The 22,939-nt window shown below is 38.0% G+C and overlaps 1 protein-coding gene across 2 annotated transcripts in view; it reads right to left on the minus strand.

Moving 5' to 3' along the window:
* Positions 1-22,939, minus strand: part of pcdh19 (protocadherin 19) — a 217,355-nt gene that overhangs the window by 20,414 nt on the left and 174,002 nt on the right. For both annotated transcript variants that reach the window (XM_053506467.1, XM_053506466.1), the window contains exon 4: positions 21,272-21,444. In XM_053506467.1, the coding sequence (XP_053362442.1) occupies positions 21,272-21,444 (173 nt within the window). The remainder of the gene's footprint in view (positions 1-21,271; positions 21,445-22,939) is intronic.

A 22,939-nucleotide genomic window follows, 5' to 3' on the forward strand; every position in this document is an offset into this window, starting at 1 on the left:
GAACAGGAAGTAGCAAATATGGTGGGTCTGCACCAAGGATCGGCTCTAAGCCCCTTTTTGTTTGCTCTGGTGATGGACAGGATGACAGATGAGGTAAGACAGGAGTCTCCATGGACTATGATGTTTGCAGATGACATTGTGCTTTGTAGCGAGAGCAGGAAACAGGTGGAGGCAAATTTGGAGAGGTGGAGGTATGCTCTGGAAAGCAGAGGAATGAAGGTTAGCTGCAGCAAGACGGAATACATGTGTGTAAATGAGAGGGACCCAAGAGGATCAGTGAGGCTAGAGGGGGGAGAGGTAAAGAAGGTGCAGGATTTTAAGTACTTAGGGTCAACGGTCCAGAGCAATGGAGAGTGTGGAAAGGAGGTGAAGAGGCGGGTACAGGCAGGTTGGAATGGGTGGAGAAAAGTGTCAGGTGTGTTGAGTGATAAAAGAGTATCAGCAAGAATGAAAGGAAAGGTGTACAGGACAGTGGTAAGACCAGAGATGCTCTACGGCTTAGAGACTGTGGCGCTGAAGAAAAGACAGGAGGCAGAGTTTGAGGTAGCAGAACTGAAGATGTTGAGGTTCTCCTTGGGAGTGACAAGGATGGATAGGATCAAGAATGAGTTCATCAGATTGAGGTGGTTAGGACATGTTCAGAGAAGAGATGGTGAATATATCGGTAGAAGGATGCTGAGGTTAAAACTGCCAGGCAAAAGGTCTAGAGCAAGACCAAAGAGGCGATTTATGGATGCGGTGAGAGAGGACATGAAGTTAGTTGGTGTGAGAAAAGAGGATGCAGAGGATAGGGTTAGATGGAGGCAGATGATTTGCTGTGGCGACCGCTGAAAGGGAACAGCCGAAGAGGAAGAGTTTAATATTATTAGAATAAGAGTTATATAAGACTTAATAACTTACCCCCTGTCACAGCAGCTTGCTTGAATGTTCCCTGCTGGATCTATTCTCTCTTCAAAATGCGTCAGAGTCACATAGACTTCTTCTGGGGTAAAGGTAAACTCCTCCCACTGTACAGAACATTCTGAAGAGCTTCCTCGGCTGTGTAGCGCGTGCCATCTTCCAAACGTGCAGAAAAACTCACTGAATCTGTGTTGAAACTTTGTGTTTTCAGGCCTGTCTGTGTGTGTGTTTTCATGCTGGTGTTGGGGGGCGTGGCCTTGTACGTAGATTACCAAGGTACTATTTTCAATGTAAATGACGTGTGGGCATGTCCTGCCCCAGGTCATTAGCAGAAAATAAAGTGCAACAAAAATTCTGTGCCTCTCCTTGGTTTTATATGGATTACATAAACTGAGATATTAGTGACTTGCGTCATTTAAAAGTAGACACTTTAAGCTTTCTATAGATATATTTCTCATGTCTGTGTTGAAGTTTGTAGTTCATTTTAGTGACGTGTTTTAAAAAGATTTTCGCGTAGACTGAGACGGCTGAAAGCGCAGCCTGTTTTATTTTCTTCATTTTACAAAAGCACAATGTTTTGTGGACATAAATAAAACCCACCTATATGACGATATATGCGCATATATGAAACCTATATGCAGTATATATGCATATATATGATATGATCATATATATATGCTGCATATATGCTTATATATGCCACATATAGGCAAAATTAAGGTGCATACATGTGCATATACAGGTCATATAGGTCTCCTGTATTGCTTCTTTATATCCACATATAAGCAAGCCCTTAATGTACATACAAGATATGTCTCCTATATAGATCATGGCAGGATCTGGTCATTTTAGCTCATATCTCACATTGGCAACTGTCATACATGATGCCTAGCCCATATTTTCTTTTATCAAGGCAATAACTAACAACTAACAAAAAAAAAATGCAAAAAACTTGTGTGTGAACACATAAAATTGGTATCACGCTATAATTGGCATGTTATGGAATTTAACTATGGCAAATAAGTGAGAGGAGATGAAAAGCTATGATGTCTACATCCACTCCAATCGGCCGCTACCACTGATGACGTCATCTGCATGCGGCATTCGCGCCGAAAGATAGCGGCTGGGAGTAAAAATGGCGATATCAGCACTGGAGATCCGCTATGTCCTACTTAAATGGACTGAGGGGGAGGATAGAGGGGCCCATAGTGTTTTGGCCCTCTAATGTGTCCGGAATTTTTCAGTTAAAGATTTTCTTGAAAGGACTGATAAAACCGAGAAGCTGGTGGAATGGCGAAAAGACCGCAAACCCTGGCCGGTGCACCGAGCCAAAATTATTGACGTGGCAAGTATGTTACACGCTGATTTTAGCTGACGTTATGTAGTTACATACCATATTAAATGGTTTTGCTCGCACTTAAAGAAGTGTAAACTTAAAGTGGATTTTGCTAGGTACCTGGCTAGCAATAGCTTAGCCTTCTGGCTCATGTTATCTACCTAATTTGCTAATGTTAGCGAAATTCAATTGGGACAAATGTTAGATTTGGTAACGTTAAACATGATTAGACAGACGTTTGCAGTTCATGATAACATTTTAATTTTATTGCAACAGAATTTGAAAAAACTCAACTGCGTTTGAAAAAACTCCAAATTAAACTGCGTGCGATCGAGATGGAGAAAGAGGACACAAAAGAGCAAACAAAACGTCCTCACATTCCAAACTCAAAGTACAGTGAGCAGCAGGGGCAGACTGGGAAGGCTTCTAAGAAAAAGCTAACTGACTGCACCAATTAGTGCTTTACATAGAGTTATCTCCCCCTCTCTCTCTCTTGTTTTTAATGTGTAGGCATGTGTGTAGGTTTGTAATTGTGTCATCTATGATGATTTCATGTGCTTTGTTGACAAGATGTATGTGCAAGGTGGTGTAACTTAAGTTAATAAGAGTTGGGCTAAAAGTCAGTCTGTCTCTCAAGGTTGACAATAAAAAGGGAGAGGCTTCCAAATATAAGCACCAGGAGGGTGAGAAGCAGGAGGAGGGTCATGACAGACTTTCAAAGATCAAGGTACACTACCAGTCTGCATCCTGTGTGTGTTGTTACGTTACAATACATTCATGATGAGTAAAATTTTTTATGGGGGATAAGGGAATCTTATTTGTATAGCGCTTTTCATAAGACACAAGTCACACCCAAAGCACTGAAAGGGAGGGGGGTTCATTCACTCCATGCTGATGGTGGTAAGCTACATTTGTAGCCACAGTTTCCTATGGGTTAAACTGACCAACGGACCATCTGCACCAACGGTCCCTCTGACCAACACCAACCATTCACACATAGGGATTGGGTGAAGTGTCGTGCCCAAGTGTCTGCACCTGCAGGAGCCGGGATTTAAACCCCCGACCTTCCGATCATGGGATCATGTCAGAAAATTGCGTTCACAACCAGGTTTTCTCTGCAGAGCCTTATCAATGGGCTTTTGAGGGGGGTTGTAGCTTGCATTCACAGGTGCAAGAAATATTTTTCGAAGAGTAAGGGCACTGAGTTGCTGGGTGCTAATTTGATCTAGTGATTGTAATTATTGTTTTCTTTATATAACCTTTTTCCAGAAATCACTCAAATGAAAAGTGACCTCGCCATTATTGCTCAAAAGGTAACTTCCTCTGATTTTCATTGCTTTTTTAATTGTTTCTCAAGCAGAGCTGTAGAGACTTATGATGTTGGGCTGATTGATAGTGTTAATTATTTGATGTATTTGCATTTTAATTTATTAAAGAGAATAACTATATTTTTCTTGAAAGAACAAGACTAGAAGGACTCCTGTGGAGGATCTAGATTCCTTCTCGACTTTTGGAGAAATGCATCTGGTGAGTATTTTTCTCCCTTGCATTTTTATTTATTTAGTTTACTTGTTACTCAAACAGAGCTATATGGATTTGTATGATGTTTGGCTGAGTACTTTTGCATGTAACTTTAATTTATTGACATGTCTAATGTTTTCCAAGGTCCCCTGTAAATAGTTTTTTTCGAGTTTTACTATGTTTCTTTCTTCTCTAAGACTCCAGAGAGAAGACCGAGCCCTTTAAAGAGAGTCCCATGGTGACTGAGCACTTTCGAGAGACACCACATGTGTGTGTAACCCTTTTATACCTCAGATTTTTTTTACTTATTTTACTTAAGGCTCCAACTGAGCTATAGGATTTATATTTTGGAATACAGTGGAACCTCGGATTACGAGCATAATTCGCTCCGGAAGTGGGCTCGTATTCCAATATGCTCGTAAACCAAATTTAATTTTCCCATAAGAAATAATGGAAACTTAAATTATTCGTCCTCCGGCCTCTCTCTGTCGCGATTGTTTTCAAAGGTGAGGAGATGTTTAATTTTTTTTTGTTGTTGTTGTTCTTTTACTTACAGCAGTGATCCTGTTAGTATGCGCTCACGTGAGTGTGACTAGGAATGTTCCTTGCAAGTGTTTTGGAATACGAGCCCGCTTCCGGAACGAATTAAGCTCGAAATCCGAGGTTCCACTGTAGATTTTTAACCTCTGTATTGACAATTTCTTTTGCCTTACTCGCGCGCACACACGTGTGTTATAAGAAACAGTACACACGCTGTACACACGCGCTTCCGAACACATAATAAAATATGTTTCACACACACGTAGTCACAGTGTTATAGTAAACAGTACACGCGTGCACAGATGTTGATTATACCAGTAAGAGACGAGCACTAAGTCCCAGCAGGGAAGATAAATACCCGTAGCGCAAGAGAGAGAAAAACCGTTGGCTTAGTTGTGATGACGCGATGCTCGGTGTCAAAACAAGAAGCGCATGCGTTATACATGATATTCGGAGCTCGTAGTTCACCACTTTAACCATAGCCTACTTGTATCAATGTTTATTAGGTATCAATGGAGACTGCATAAGTTATTAATAAAATATCATGACGGAGTAATCGGTTTCTGTTTTGAGTAAAGTCACACAACTGTTTCCTCCAGAGATAAGATTAAATGCTGTTTGCCAACATTAATGTAGTGTGTATTTTTAAAAACACTGTTACAACAACAATATTATTATATATAGATATTTGATTTATTTTACATCAGTCCGTCCACATAAAACCTGCGTGGCTCCGCTTCTGAAAATGCGGATTTTGTAACGTTGGCAGAACCCAAAAAAGGAAACTTGGTGTAAAATTCTAAACAAATAGACAAATATATAAGAACTGTGTTGCTGTTTTCACACAATCATTAAGTTACACAAGCATATAGACTATACTATACATTGCAGACTTTGAACGATTATACATATAATGTGCTCTGGCAGAGTTCTTCCATGTGCCACCTGGTGGGAATTCTGTAAAGTACAACACTTGGATAAAAATTGCAACGCGCGCACTCGCAGAATAGCGCACCAGTCAGCGGGAAGAATTGCGTCATGCCGCAGAAAAAAACTCGTTTTTAAATGCCCCATCTGTATTCACAAATCAGGACATTCGCATGGTTAACCCTATCAGATTATAAGGTAGCCTATTATTAGGTTATTAAATTAATTTCATTTAAGACCATTTAAACCAAGGCATTGCCATATCTTTTATTGTTTTGTCCCTGTTAAGACATTACAAAAACTACATAAAAAACTTTTTATGAATTTCAAAGCATAAATTTGGGCATCCCATTTTATCGTTCACACATTCATCATGAAAGATCTATTGTAAAACAAAAGTAATTTCATGTTTGCTTCAGCATTGGAAACAATATTGTTTTTGGCTAATTAATTATACACAATTATTTGTTGTACTTGGTCTGGCTTTTAGATAAAGTCCCTCTATGCGCCATCTGGTGGATATTCAGTGAAGCACAACACATTTATTTAAATTCCCAAATGTTGTTTGCAGCAAGTTGTGGCACGCCGCGTGCCAAAATGCAGCATCTCACAGGAAAACACAATTTCATTCAAATTCATTCTAAATGGCCACATCTGTAGAGTGATTAAAAACAATACACACATTACGATAATGAAATTTTCTGTCTCTTTTATTCCAGTGATTAAAAAGACTATATTAACATACAGTTTTGAAATCTTCAAAAGCTTGGTCTGTGCCCAATCATTCGCTGGCGCGCCTTTCTCTGAGTACACCATTTTCATGAAGGTAGGGCTAAAAAAGTCGCATCTTGGTTTATTAATCCATTTTAGGTTTAGTGTTTTACTGAATAATCCACGACTATTTGTGAATATGTAAGACCTATTTACACCTCTCAGTTGACACCACACACACACACACACACACACACTCTTCTCTGGCAGAGAGAGGCAACTTCCAAAAAGCAGACCAAACGTCATCATCACATCACTACCCTCAAACAGCGCAGCCATTAGCATTTACTTACATCTTAAAAGAGTTGTTTACATAAATCACTCATCAATAGACCATAATACATACATTTGAAAATGTATTTATTCCATGTACCTGACGGAATGTTTGTTTTACATTTAGGTTTGGACGTTTGCTGTCTTTTACCGCTGAGTGGTGCTATATAACTACTGACGCTTCAGGCATTAGTTCATTCTTTTAGAGCTTTTTAGAGCTGCATGTAGTAGCGGATATAATCAAGTGAAACATTGTAGTTAAACAAATTCATAATTACACGGTTCTAAAATTACAGTACAAATGTAGAATTCAAATTAAATAAAATCTTATTAGGATCAAATTTAGGCGAAGTAAACATTAACACAGTAAGCCTTTAGATTTTATCATGTGTAATTAGAAAAGCTACGCATTTTGTGTCATCTTATATTTTGTGTTCTTTAAATTTGTAGTAGATTTATTAACTAGAATAAATGACCATAAAATTTAAACATTGTCAGGACGTTTTACTGGTTTGCCTTTATTATTTTTGTAAAATAATAGGAGCAATGTATACTTATAAAAATAAAACAATAATATAATATATGTATACTTATAAAAAAGCGAAATGTCCGCTTTTATATAAACAAATTGAAAACAAATTTAGATGTCTAATTTTAAACGATGTAATCCGTAATTTTGAAAAGTGAATTGTATGACTACCACTACAGCAGAGATGTTTAGGAGACATGATTACCTTCATCACAGCCAAAACCAAAGAAATCACTAATTTATCAATGACTTATTAAAATGGTCAGAGGCAGTCTCCTTTTTGTTTTTCCCGCGCATTAATAATCATTAGTCTACTTCTGCCAGTGCGCTCTGGAAAACTTCATGTGTGTGGTTGAGAGCTGATTAGACTATGTAGGAAATTAAAGAGGAGGATCATGGCTCAACATCCCGGAGCCCAAATCTCATTTCAATTAAATTAACAAATATTGTAAGTAAATAACAATAGCCCACATTCAGAAAAGCAATTTTCTCTAGATTATAAAAAATAATCCTGCATCTGTTTAAGGTGTTCCAGCTGCCACTGTTCTAATGGCTCTGTCAGAGTAAATCATTTAGTAACAAGCCTGTAAATGTCCATGTAAAACAGGTACATCTGGATAAATAAACTGATATGATGAGCTATCGATCAGTGATTTATGTAAACGACTCAGTTCAGACGTAAGCAAATCCAAATCCAAGAGGCTCTTAAAGTGGGGTGGGGTGCATTTCAGTTTCTCTGAACATTTCACTGAATGAGAACAGCTGATTCACACCTGGGGAAAGTTGAATTATTTGCATTTGAATGTTGCCTGAAATTTTAAAGCACACACAGTTACACTAAAATAACAACAACCCAGGGTAAATGGGAATAAGAGGCTCTGATTATACTGCACAAATATTATTTAGTACAACAAAATTACTCCAGGCTCTAAAAACTTTTTGTGTGGTTGAGCGCTGATTAGACTACGTAGGAAATTAAAGAGGAGGAAGTAAACAACAATAGCCCACGTTTAGAAAAGCATTTTTATTCAGACTCTTTTATTTAGAATAATCCTGCATCTATTTTAGGCGTGCCAGCTGCCACTTTTTAGTTAGAAGTTTTTGAAACAAGTTTTATAATGCTCACATGACATCAAACATTTTAACTTTATTTTATGTATTTAAACCATTAAACTACTTTTACTATTTTAACTGTTTGTTTCACTTCCGACATTTTTGGGATAGGGAGGCAATTGTATTGGGGTAACAGACACACCTCATTTTGTGTTTTCCATGTAATGGTCTTATTGTGTACAGGTGTGCCTTATATTGGGGCCAATCCCAAAAGACAACCTTTTTCAATGTGGCATCAATTTCAACATTCTGTGGGTATAAAAAGCTAGTTTGTCAGTAAGTCATTCCAAGTTCATAATTTAAACAGCCATGAACACACGATGTCCCTTAATGGACGAGCAGCGCCACCTGGCCATGGTGCCTTTTCGGGTCAGTGGCAGGCAGTCAGATGTTGCTTGTGAACTTGGTTCGTCTCAAAGTGGTCAAAGTTCAAGTTCAAGTTCAAGTAGGCTTTATTGTCACTTCAACCATATACAGTTAGTACACAGTGAAACGAAACAACGTTCCTCCAGGACCAAGGTGCTACATGCAACATAAACTTACAACATAAATTAACAGAGAAGCTAAACTAGCTAGCTAGGAGGCCTAGTTAGCTGGCTAGCAGAGACAAGACAGATATTCCTAACATAAATTACAACATAAATTAACAAAAAAAAAAAAAAACTAAAAAGACTAACTAACTAAAAGACTATCTACAGGTTTTTTTTTTCCCAGACAACAACATAAAGTGCACGTGCAAATGTGCAAAACGAGCAACAACAAAGTGACAGTGCGACGACAACGACATATCAGAACATAAAACATAAGACATAAAATATGGTGTTGAGGTAGTAAAAACATAGCAAATCAAAGAACTACTGCCAGAGTTTATGACAGACCGCAACAATGACCTGTACCTAAGGACCTATGCACTCAGACATCGTTATGCAACTGTCACACAGCTGCAGGCCCGTTTACAAGATGCGAGGGGTATAAGGGTTTCCAGACAAACCATTTGCAACCGACTCAATTGCTTTGGCTTGAATGCCAGATGACCGTTGCAGGTGACTCAACTGACACCAAGACACTGCCGTGAACGTTTGCAGTGGGCACAAAACCATGTGACCTGGACGATGCAGCAGTGGTCTAGCAACCTGTTCACTGATGATTGTTGTCAGCATTGCTGAAGAAGGCGAGGTGAGCGATACGCTGAGGTCAACATGGTCCACAGGGTTTGCTTTAGTGGAGGAAGTGCAACAGTTTGGGCAGGAATCACCAGTGAGCGCAAAACAGATTTGGTCGTTGTACATGGCTCAGTCACTGCACGTTCTTACCTTAAAAACATCATAGAACCCATCATCATCCCCCAATTCCGCCAGCACACCCCCAACTTTCTGTTTATGGATGATAATGCTCCAACACATCGTGGCACAATTATCACAGCTTGACTTCAGAAAGTTGGAGTGCCTCATATGGTATGGCCATCAATGTCTCTTGACCTGAACCCCATAGAGCACGTCTGGGACCAGTTGAAGCAGAGACTGGATGATCGTACCCCACCCCCACGTGACCTGGCAGAACTGCGTGTAAGAGTTGTGGAAGAGTGAAACGCATTGCCTCAGAACAACATCATGAGCCTAGTGAGGAGCATGAGACATCGCTGTCAAGCTGTCATTGCAGCAAATGGTGGAAACACCCGCTACTGACATTGTCAATTTTTTTTATTTTGTTTTTTGTTATTTGGGGCTATCCCTGTTATTGTCTAAATTTTTGGGAAACAAATATTAAACTAATGAAAAAGGTGTTTCTTCTCATACATTATTAGTAATATCAAAGGGAACATTTACTTATTTCATTCAAATTCAGAGCAAATACGAAAAGCACTTATGTAAACAATATTATTTATAACTTATTGTAAGTTGTGTATTTAATAACATTAAAACAATAACAATTAAACTGTAAAATATATTGTTGATTACATTTGGGCTAATGTAATGTTGTCCTCAAAAATGTAACAGATAAGGACTCATATCCAGCAATCTGATATACAGTATGCTGGAGAAACTTTCAGGTTGAAAGACACTGCTTTGTGTAGTTCAAAGACAAGAAAACCTTTAAAACAAACATCAACAGCCTCCAACAATTGTCTGGAACGCTAAGTATAGAATGCGCCACACAGCCGCAATATATTATACTATAAGCATATTAAACCAAAGAATACCAGTTAGAAATACCCGGAATAAAATACCTCAGCTGTTTTAACTATTACAGAGACATCACAGCCAGCGGTAGTTTTCAGAAATTCTTTACCATGTGAGGCTGCGTTGGGCTGGTGTTATGTGGAGAGCACCTGAGAACTTTCTGAAGCTCATATTAAAAAAATATATAAGAATTAAATGCAGTAGGCTATTATTCATCCATAATAAATAACGAAAACATTTTAACAAATTACATTTTTACATCCCAGCAGCACCCCTGTCGCGCTATACCACCGCCGCAAAACCTTATAAAATGCATGTCAAACATTAAACGAATTTACAATCACAATACTAAAATTACAGTACAAATTTTGAATTTAAATTAAATATGAGTTTCTTATCTGCATCGAATTTAAGTAAAGTAAATGTATACCAAGCCTTTCAGAAAACTGACTCTGGGTGTGCATCAAAAAAAGTTTGCAAAATGAATGTGATTTAAATAATGTGCAAAAACTATATAATAAAACTTTAAGACTACATAGCCTTTATAAGATTTTACTTTTATTTAAGCGCACTCACAATGATGAAAAAAACTTTATGATTTTGTAAATGTTTTAAAGCAAACAGGGTGCGCTGTTCTGTATTGTTTTTGTTGAACTTGAGCGTGTCAGAAAATGAATGTATACTTGCCTCACAGATTATATATTCTTACTGTAAGTATATACATCTTACAAAAAGCGAAATATCTGCTTTTATATAAACTAATGGAAAAAAATTTGACTATGTAATTCGTATAAAAAGTGGATTTTTGATGCGTCCACTGCTACAGAGACGACGAGATGACATGATTACCTTCATCACTACAGCCAAAACCAAAGACATCACTAATTTATTAATCAATTTTAAAAATGGTCAGAGTCTGCTTGCTGTTTTTTCCCGATGCATTCATAATCATAAGTCTACTTCTGCCGATGCACTCTGGAAAACTTTATGCATGCAGTTGAGCGCTGATTAGACCACGTAGGAAATTAAAGAGGAGAATCAAGGACCTGAATCAAAATCTCAAGCCCAAACCTCATATAAATTAAATTAACAAATATTATCAGTAAAAAACAATAGCCCACGTTTAAACGTTTATAGTTTAAAAAATAATTTAATTTTAAACCTCGGCTATTGTTGTTTACCTACACTATTTGTTTATTTTAATTTAAATGAGGTTTGGGCTCCAGGATGTTAGCCGGCATTGTGATCCTTTTTTTTTTAAATTTCCCACGTGGTCTAATCAGCACTCAGCACTGATACAGAATTTGCATTTATTATTTTACAATATCATAACGTTTTGTTGTCATTTAGAGTGCAAAGTAGAGTCTGTGTATGTTAATGTAGCTTATATAGTTTTTGCACATTAAACAAACAATAAATGTAGCACACCCACTTTTTCCAGACCATAGTTCATGTGTTACACATGACAAAATCTAAAGACTCACTGTGTTAACATTTACATTGCTTAAATTTGATGCAAATAAGAAGTGGCCACATTTAATTTAAATTCTACATTAAATGTAATTTAATTAATTTTAGTACTGTGATTTTAAATTAGTTTTACTTGTATTTATTCTCTATAACGTGAGCTGCAGCTCATTAATCCTTGAGAGAATGAACTGGGTCTATAGTCTATAGTTATAGCGCCACTTAGCAGTAAAGCCAGCAAACACAAAACCCTAATGCCATCGCCGCGGGGAACGCGGCAGTAAAATCATTATTCATGGTTAAGTATCATCTGTACATTCACCTTATACATTACGTGACTGTGACCATACTTAACTGTTTTCTTTTCTTCTCTTTATTCTATCTTTCCCTCTCCCTGTCTTTCTGCTGAGGGGCACCTGCCACTCCTGAGCTACCAGTAATCCAGCCCCCCTCTGGACCTGTCTGACTCGTCCTGGTGCCCTGCTTCTGGTAGAAGTTCTCGTCACATGGATGCCCTGTGTGGTCTGCTTGGGATGCGTATGGTGACTGGGGATGGTTTTTACTTTACTGGCCTCGGCTGAAGCAGACAACTGATCTCTGAGGACACGTGACTACAGTTGCTCAATAGGTCTGGACTGGAGTTTCCTACAGTCTACATAAGTCTCCAATAATAAATTGAACTTCATATTAATTAAAAGACACCAACTGTTATATTGAACTCCCAGCCTTCCAATTATGATTGCAGATCAATCCCTGTTATCCGTTTCACCAACATGAGGATGGTTCCCTGTTGAGTCAAGGTCCTCTCAAGGTTTTTTCCTTCTGCCATCTCAGGGAGTTTTCCCTTGCAACTGTCGCCCTCGGCCCCACCCCCAAGTGATTCTTTTGATTCATACACATTCAAAATTCATACAAATTTTCATAATTTCTTTTGATTGTGTAAAGCTGCTTTGCAACAATGACAATTGTTAAAAAGTGCTATACAAATAAAACTGAATTGAACTGAATTACTTTCTGGTTCCCAAGACAACTCCCTGAAAGACAAGATATTGAGGAAGGCAGCTGGGTGTTGAAAGATTACCATCTTTAGGCAACTTGGTTTCCAACTTTATGCATGTTATAAATACTTGCTTTTACACTTTTATTAATACAGTCTCAGCAGTGTGATTATTCCAGTAGTCACTGTAACATATGTCAGCATTAAACTATTTTGTTTATATTCATTAGTTGCTTATATTATAATACTTTTAAACTAGATAGCACAGGTACGTCGCGGAGATGGATGTCTGCTAAAGAGCGTATTATCTGGTAAACATTGTGTTCGTTTTTTTATTGTCGTATTTTGATCGTCTGTAGATCGCCTGTTTGAGCTGTTAAATGATACATCGTCTTTACATCTGTATGACGTCTATACGCCGTTAAACTCCGAGGAGAGGAAGAACAGTTCGTCGAGAAGACAAACATTTAGCGGGCGTGTGGAAAAGGTCAGCAGGAATTAATTCCCATCTTTCTAAATAGAAACGAAATACTGAACATAAATGTCACCTGCTGTTTAGCGATGTTTAGTCACATTATTTTGGTTTAAGCTATTTCTTGTATTTTTAATCAAACTTAAAATACCGACGGTTATATGCGCGTGCTTAATCTGCGGTTTGGTTCTGGCTTTGGTCTGTTTTCATGAGTTGTGAACAAAGAATAAATATTGTTTATTTGCTAAATTAAGTATCATCAATTTTAATTGAATTTATCTCTATATTTTTTCACAGCAATTCACAGCAGTGTGTGATTAAAAAGTGTCCTGTCTGCATCTGACTTCAGGAGTTTCCTGACCACCCGTATCTAACGGTCATTTTTAAAAGTCATAACATACAGTTAAAGTACAAAACGTTTCTGTTGGTGTATATATTTTTTTCTATGATTAATATTTATTTGTGGTGTTTTATGTTTTGTACACCTTTTTAAATTGAGACCTCATTTGTAAGTTGCTGCTAGTGTAAAACAGGGTTTTTAATAAATATAAAATATTTAATGTGGCTAGCAAATTAACCCGCTCTGAGTCTTCTTACTCAGCGGAGATGTCACTGGCTATGTGCAAAGAGCTTTGTAAAGAGATGTCAGAGGCTATTCTTAGCGGCATTAACGAACATTTCGACGCATTCGAGATAAAATTTCAGTCTCTTTTGACCTCACAAGCCGACCTGGAGTCTCGGGTGGTCACTCAAAAGCAAGCTGTCAGTGACCATGAAACCCGGATTCAACTTCTGGAAAAGAAATGTTTCTAACTGACCGGCGCTAACAAGCAACTGCAAACTAAAGTTTACGACTTGGAAGCACGTTCCCGCAGAAACAACATTAAAATTGTGGGCATTTCAGAAGGAGAAGAAAGCGGCAAACCCACAGAATTTGTCTCCAAGTTGATTTCGCAACATTTCCCAAAGCCTGTGTCTATTGACCGTGCTCACCGCTCGCTCCAGCCAAAGCCGTCTCCGGGCGCAAACCCGCGCACTATCATGGCGCGTGTTCACCATTATCAGCAGAAAGAACTGATCATTCGCCTTGGTAGACAACAACCTCTGGAATATAACGGGAAGAGAATTTTCATCTTCCCGGACTACACAAACGAGGTATTGATGCAACGCCGCGCTTGACGTGATGTGCTGCGAGTCCTTCGAGATACAGGTGTCAAACACAGCTTACTTTACCCGGCCAAGCTTCACATCCATCATCCAGACGGAGCACCCACCATCTTTTTAGATCCAAAAGAAGCAACACGGTTTGTGGAGGAGAATTATTCCTGTTCAGAGGCTGTCGAATAATAATAATCATTATTATTTTTATATATTATATATATAATTGTTTTCTTTCAGCCTGTAACTTATATTACACTCCCATTATTTTCAATTATTTTATACTGGTATGTATATAATTTCTTTTCATCTTCATGGAGAGGTTCTGTTTTTTAGGTGTTTTAGGTAACTTTTGCAGTTACTGTATTGTTTATAAGTAGCTCAGTAGCCATCGCCCAGCAGCTATTTCTGTTCTGATGAAAAGAGTCGTGCTTTGTCTATGCAGCCTTTTGTTAGTTGCATGATGCTGCCAGGTAATCACCATCATTCTCACTGTAAGCATGCACTGGATGTAGTGTCCTGTCTATCTTTTTTAAATGCACAGGTCTCAACAGGGTGTTAGGGTAGGCAGTCATCATCTCACTTTGGTTTCCTGGAACGTCAGGGGTTTGGGTCATGCTATTAAGAGGGGCAAGGTTTTTAAACACCTCAAGTCCCTTTCAACAGATATAATTTTTCTACAAGAAACCCATATTAAAACCACAGAACAACGAAGATTAAGATGTAATTGGATTTCACAGGTTTACCAATCACCCTTTTCTTTCAAGGCCCGAGGCGTTGTCATTTTCTTTCGCAAAAACGTTCCCTTTCAACTTACTAATTTGCGCGCAGACCCAAATGGAAGATGCATTATTATTTCTGGCAGTATTAACTCAATCCCTGTTGCTTTCCTGAACATATATGGTCCAAATTTTGATGACCCATTATTTTTTAAAAAGGTTTTTAATCTGCTTTCAGACGATAATAAAACAAACATTATAATTGGGACTTTAATTGTGTTTTGGATCCCTATTTAGACAGATTATCTTCTTGTCCCCCACCCAATATTGCATCACCTCAAACTTTAAATAATTTAATGAAATCTAGGAATCTCATCGATATATGGAGACTTCAACATCCCACAGATAAAGAATACTCCTACTATTCTCACGTCCATAGATCCTACAGTAGAATTGACTACTTCTTGGTGGATTCTAATTTAATTAAAAGTGTACATAACTATCATAGCATACTTATCTCTGATCATAGTCCCCTACTAATGACCATTGATTTTACTCTTCCCAAACAACATTACTCATGGCGTTTTAACCCCTTGTTATTGGCTGACAATACATTTCGGAAAAGCATGGCAGTGAAGATAAGCAAGTTTATTGAAACAAATGACACAGGGGAGGTTTCCGATTTAACCCCTTTGGAAAACACTTAAGGTGGTAATGCGTGGTCATATCATTTCTTATGAATCTTCTGTTAGAAAGGAAAGGGACAAGCGAAATAAAATAGAAATTGAAAACATCCTTCCCATGCTTGAATCAGCATACCAAATTTCTAAATCCCCTTTAGAGTTCAATGAAATTGTAAAGTTTAAATATGAATATAACTGTATTCTAGGATGCCAGGTTAATAATTCACTTCTTAAACTGAAACAAAAGCAATTTGAATTAGGAGACAAGCCGCAGAAACTGTTAGCACAGCAACTAAAAAGCTCTTAAGCTACTAGGTCAATCTATAGAATTAAATCAAATTTAGGCGTTTTGCTCACCAACCCTATGGACATCAACAACAGGTTTAGAGAGTTCTATAGTGACCTCTATTCCTCTTAATGTAATGTCACACAATCTGACCTAGATACCTTTTTTTGACTCTATGGATAATCCAAAGCTCAGCGATCTGGCTAGGGAAGAATTGGACTCTGATTTTACCAAGGAAGAACTACTTTCGGTGATTAAATCATTTCCTTTCGGGAAGGCTGCGGGGCCTGATGGATTTTTTTAGCGAATATTATAAAGCATTTTCAGACTTACTAAGTCCATTATTACTTAGAATGATTTGTCATTCCGCAAAAGAGAAGACATTACCCAAAACTTTGTACAAGGCCAATATCTGTCTCTTACTGACTTCGCCAATTATAGGCCAATTGCTCTTCAAAACGTCGACAGAAAAGTTATTACAAAGGTGCTGGCAAACAGATTGAGTAAACATCTTACATCTATTATTTATCCTGATCAGACTGGGTTTATTCCAGGAAGGTTTTCCTTCTTTAATTTTAGACGACTGCTTAATACAATATCATGGCAAGACTAATCAAACAGCTATTATATCCTTGGATGCACAGAAGGCTTTCGACCAGATAGAATGGCCATATATGTTTGAGTCATTGCGGCGTTTTGGCATTGGTGAATTATTCATCTCTTGGGTAAAAATAATCTATAACAGTCCAGTATGCTCAATTATAACCAACGGTGATAAGTCAGTTTCATTCCCTCTACATTGTTCGGTTCAACAAGGCTGCCCTCTTTCACCTGCTCTTTTTGCTATTGCACTGGAGGCGCTTGTCCTAAAAATCAGAGGTCACCCCGATATCGAAGGCCTAACAGTGGGAGGCACTGAAACACTAATTAGTTTATATGCTGACGATATAATGTTATATCTGCAAAATGTAGAAAAATCATTGGAATTAATTAATTCATTCGGAAGATTGTCAGGATATACCATCAACTGGACAAAAAGTGATCTTATGCCATTGTGGGGTATCTATAGCCCAGGTTTCCTTGGAAATACATCATTTAGGATAGTCAGTGATCAGATCCGCCTGGGCTTAAGAATTCCCCAAAATTCTAAATTAATATTTAAACTTAATTATTTAGAGTTCACATCTAGGTTAAAGCAGAATATAGATTGCTGAAAAATTCTCCCTTTATCCATGATTGGCCGTATTAACTCTATTAAAATGGTGTCCCTCCCCAGAATTCTTTATCTGTGTCACAATTTACCTATCTTTCGCACATCTGCATTTTTTAAACCCTTGGATTCTGTTACTCTTTCTTATATCTGGAATTATAAAACTCCCAGGATATCTAAAGCTCACCTGCAAAAGCCCAAATCTCAGGGTGGGCTTGGCCTTCACGTGTTTAGACAGTTCTACTGGGCTGCTAATGCAAGAGCATTAATGTATTGGAACACCTGCAGCACAATGGATCATGCCCCTGATTCCCCTCTGTGCGTAAAAATGGAAGCTAACTCAGTTGGTGACTCTTCCTTACAGCCCTTGCTGTTCTCTAAGCTGGGTAAACCTAACACCCTAAGTTATATAACAAGAAACTCTATCAGAATTCTTAACCAGATCGAGAAGGTGCTCAATATACCCGAGACTTCAGTAAGAACCCCCATCTGTTTTAATCATTCTTTCCTGCCACCATGGTCAGACAAATGCTACGATGCTTGGAGTAGAAGTGGACTAACTACCATCCAAGATTTTTATATTAATGGTAAATTTGCCTCCTTTGATCAGAAAAGGGACAATTTCCAGCTTCCCAATTCACATTTTTCCGCTATTTACAAGTTAGGCATTATGTCAGAGATAAAATAAAATTTTTTGAAAGTATACCAATCCAACATCCTTTCATCGACGTCTTGGTGCGTCCCCCTGACTCCAGACAGATGGTCTCATCGTTTGTATCCGTTTTCAGCAGTCAAGTTAAAACACCCACTGACCATCTACGAAAGGCGTGGAGTAGCGAGTTGGGCATTGACCTGTCTGAATCCTTGTGGACTGAAATCATGGCCAGAACACATTCTTGTTCCATTAACAGTAGACACCATTTAATTCAGTTTAAAGTCGTACACCGTCTTCACTACTCTAAGTCTAAACTGCACAAGATTTATCAATCTGTTTCAGCTCAATGTGACAGGTGTAAAATTTCAGAGGGTACCTTGTCACACACTTTCTGGCATTGTCATAAACTTACAGGATATTGGTCAGACATTTTTTCTTGGTTTTCCAAAGCATATGGCAAAGATATAAAGATCTAATTAGTGAACTAGCAATCTTTGGATGTTCACAATCAACGCTGCATCTACCTAAAGCCTTACAGAAATCTTTGATGCTTGGTATGAACCCCGCCAAGAGGATAATTTTAACAGACTAGAAATCTCACTCTGCGCCATCTTTTCAAAGGTGGATTTTGGAAATGGTGTCTATTATCCTGATGGAAAAATTAAGGTACACAAGATCCAAATCATTGGATACATGTTTAGATATTTGGAGTCCGTTTCTTTCCTATCTGGAGAACGACAAAGACAGGAATACTGTTTATATTTCACAATTCATAGCCTACATTTATTGTACCCCCTGGCAGCTTAGTTATTTATTTTTTAAGTTTTATTTATTTATTTATTTTTAAGTAAGCAATCATTTAATTGTTAGTTTTGGTGTGTGTTTTTTTATTTTTTCAGGTACCGTGTGTAGTAAATGTGTAGTTATGTTTCAAACTGTTGGTTGTTAATAGTGTAAAATTAATAAATATAATTTAAAAAATATATGTAGGTTAGGCTTTGTTCTAACATTGGGGCACGGACGTCTTGGCGACGTCTGCCAGATGAGCAAACGCCCTCTGCCAGACATCTGCCAGATAAAAAAGACGACGTTGCATAGACGTCTCCGCGACGCGTGTGTTCTATCTGGGTGGGTGGGTTCTTAGATAGATAGATAGATAGATAGATAGATAGAGTACTTAATTAATCCCAAAGGGAAATTCAGCCAGTTCACCTAATAATATACAATATTTAAGCAGCAAACAAGAATTGCAATGAGGGAGGAAAAAAAAAGGAGCTAAAGCATTCAGTGGGGGCAGTGGTGGCTCAATGTGTTAAGGCTCTCAGTTACAGATCGGAAGATTGGCAGTTCAAGCACCAGCTCCGCCAGGTTGCCGCTGTTGGGCCCTAGAGCAAGGCCCTTTAACCCTGTCTGCGCCAGGGGCGCCGTAAAATGGCTGACCCTGTGTTCTGACCCCTGCCTACTAACAAGGAGCTGGGATATGCGAAAAATAAAAAGAATTTCACTGTGCAGTAATGTAAGTGTACCGAATAAAGGCTGAACTTAACTGAACTAGCTAACCTTAAGTTAAGTTTTAATATAACAGAAGATAACCAAGTTAACATAGAGCCCAGTTTGGCACCAGGATACAGCTGTTTTTTGGGCAGTGGTGGCTTAGTGTGTTAAGGCTCTGAGTTACGGATTGGAAGATCTGCGGTTCGAGTCCCAGCTCTGCCAGGTTGCCGCTGTGGGGCCCTTGAGGCCCTTAATGCTGTCTGCTCCAGGGGCGCGGTAAAAATGTCTAACCCTGCTAAAATGTCTAATTAAACATTTCACTGCATATCGTACTGTGTATGACTGTGTATGTGACAAATAAAAAAAAATCCTCTATGAGTCAGGATTTAGGCCTCATCACAGCACAGAGACAGCCCTCGTTAAAGTAGTAAATAACCTCCTATTGGCCTCTTGTCAGGGTTGCATCACTATAATTGTGTTACCCAACCTCAGTGCAGCTTTTGATAATCAATTATAGTATTCTTCTTGACAGACTGAAAAGTGTAGTAGGAATTAAGGGAACGGCCCTCTCCTCTCCAGAGTTTGGTGTTCCATAGGGTTTGGTTTTAGACCAACTGCTTTTCCCTCTTTACATGCTTCCTCTGGGCAACCTAATTTCTTAAGCAGGTTATTCACTGTTATGCTGATGACACACAGTTATATGTCTCAGCAAAAACAGATGATAAAAACAAGCTTAATAAAATTGAGCAATTGGTGAAGAACATAAGAGACTGAATGTTAATTAACTTCCTTATGCTTAATCCTGACAAGACAGAAGTTTTAGTCATTGGAACACATGCAGCTAGAAGCAAGCTTTTTGATCACTCTGTACTGTAATTCTGGATGGCCTTTCTGTTCCATCAAGTGCAACAGTAAAATACTTTGTTGTGATTATAGATTCCAGTCTTTCGTTCGAAGCTCATGTAGATAATATTACCAGAATTGCATTCTTTTATCTCAGAAATACCGCCAAGATAAGGAATATATTGTTACTAAACGATGCAGAAAAATTTATCTTCAAGTTATGCTGTCATAGTTAGTCCGGCTGGAGTCCCTGCTTGCAAACTACATTACATTTTTGTGACCATACTTAACTGTTCTCTCTTCTCCTATTTTCTTTTCCCCCCATCTCTCTTTCACTCTCTCTCCCCTTCTCTCAACGTTTCTTCCTATTGCCATCTCTTTCCACCGTTGTCCGAGGCTAGCTCATCAGGTACAGTACTATCTAATCTTTTTAATTTATACACATTTATATACATTTTTATATTTCATACAAATTTCCATAATTTTCTTTTGATTGTGTAAAGTTGCTTTGCGACAATGACAATTGTTAAAAGCCCTATACAAATAAAATTTAATTTAAAAATGAATGGAATAACTGTTTTTTATTTTTTAGTTAGTTATCTTTGAAATGTAGTAAACAGGTGAGCACCAAAAAAGAAATGCATAACTTCTTAAATAAGGCTAAGCATAGTTAAATAAAATTAATCATGGCTACATCGACGTCTTGGGATGCACAGAGACGTTGATGAAAGGATGTTGGATTGGTATACTTTCAAAATTTTTTATTTTATCTCTGACATAATGCCTAACTTGTAAATAGCGGAAAAAATGTGAATTGGGAAGCTGGAATTTGTCCCTTTGCCCCCTCCTCTTTACATGCTGTTACTTGCATCTGCTACAGTTACTGTTGCATAACTGAAAAGTAGTCTCACACAGGGGTGGGGTGTATTAATTCTTTCTTTGCTAATTACATTGAATTTGAGAAAACCTACCACTTTACTGTGATTCATAACAATAAATAATTTGAACTCATCATTATATATGATATTTGGGGATCCTACTGGCTGAAAATTATGCCTATGATTAAGCAGCTAAACAAATGAAATGAAAATGTGAAAGAGCACAAGTTCTATACTGAAAATCCCCTTTACTAACCACCTGCCCATCCCTTGTTGTCTCAAGTCTCCTTTTTTGTTACTCTCTCACACACAATCATACCTGGATCTGATAGTTGGCAACTGTTGGGTGGAACAGTCATACTGAGAACGTCATTTACAGCTGTGTCAGCATAGTGGCCCCTCTGTACATCGTGCTCACTGTCCGTCTGGTCGCTTTCTTCATGGCCACTGTCCTTTAGGCTGTTACCTTCCATGTCCTTAAATGTTGAGGTACTAAAAAAGAGGGAGGTGAGAGACAAAGTTTTCAATTTGCTGTTACATTGTGTTCAATTTGACTTCTTTGTTTTCACTCTGGAAAAATATCATTATTTAAAATCACCACTAACTGTGATAATCATAAAAATGCTTTGCTTCTGAGGAACTAATAATCATTAGAATTGCATTATGTCAGTGGAACTGATTGCCTATCAAGGACAGGGTAAAAAATATTGCAGCTGCAGTAAACAGAAATACCTCTAATTTGATAGCCATCTCACATCTCACTATGCATGTGTACACACACACACACACACACACAAGTGTCAGATTAGTGTCATTCACAAGTAAATGCAATAAGATTTACAAACGTGTTTTGTGATACACAAATAAATGTCACAATTTATGCACTTTGCATTTACAAACCTTTCTCCATTTGTAAACATTGCTGGATTTTTGAGACTTCTGTGATGCACTTTGATTCACAATTTCTTTTTCAAAAGGTCATTTCCTTGGTCTTCTACAATTTTAGCCAACCACATAAAAAATAAATTTGAGAATATGACAATAGCTGTCCAATATTTATTTGGATATATTTATGCAATGTGAATGTGGACTGCTACACTGCAGTTAAGCTATCTTACTTTAATGTTTGATTGAATCATTATATTCTTTGATTGCAGCCCTTTTCATTTTGATAAGCTTATGCAAAGTCACAAAATTTATTTCAGTCCAGAGTAGCATTAATTTTTCTGCTGCACAGTCTTTTTCAGCACATACCGAAGATTCTCAGTGAGTTTAAGGTCTGGATTCTGTGATGGCTGGATGAATCCTGGTATTATCATCCTGTAAAGTGCCCTTTTCCTCAGGGGAAAAAATCCATTGATGAAAAAAACCTGGTCATTCCGCATATTCAGGTAGTCACTTGATATCTTTTGGGCAGATTACATTGCTGAAACTAGACCTGACCGACTGAAGCAACCCCAGATCATAACACTGCCCCCACAGGTGTGTACAGATCTGACCATTAAGAACTCATGTTTTAAGAAAACAAATCCCTGCTCTTGCTGCGGCAGAGCTCGACAAGCTGTGAAAATGCTGTTCATTACTTTTAAGTAATTATAGGTATTATATCCCTAAAACTTTGCAGTGTTTCTCGTCCCGCAGTTTGCCGGTGCACACTTATTATTATCAAGTTTCTCAGAATTTTATGGTCTTGGGGCACTGAAAATTCTGCCGCAAGCAGCAGAAAATACCGCGAGATTTAAGTTTTTTTTTTTTTTTTGAGTGCGGTCAGAGAGAGAGGCGCGGTCAATCAGAGTAATGATGGCGAACTTAACGAGCGAAGAGCAGTTTCCACCAAATTCGGTGAGATCCTTATTAATATACCCGTTTACAAGAAGGCTGATGGAGGAGAAAATCTGGGTTAAGGAGTTGGGACCAGACAAGCCTGACCTTATTATTAACCAGCAGACCAAGGAGAAAAATAAGGTCTACAACCGGAGTTTTTGAG

This window comes from Clarias gariepinus, chromosome 10 (genome assembly GCF_024256425.1).
Source record: "Clarias gariepinus isolate MV-2021 ecotype Netherlands chromosome 10, CGAR_prim_01v2, whole genome shotgun sequence".
NCBI classification, from domain to species: domain Eukaryota; kingdom Metazoa; phylum Chordata; class Actinopteri; order Siluriformes; family Clariidae; genus Clarias; species Clarias gariepinus.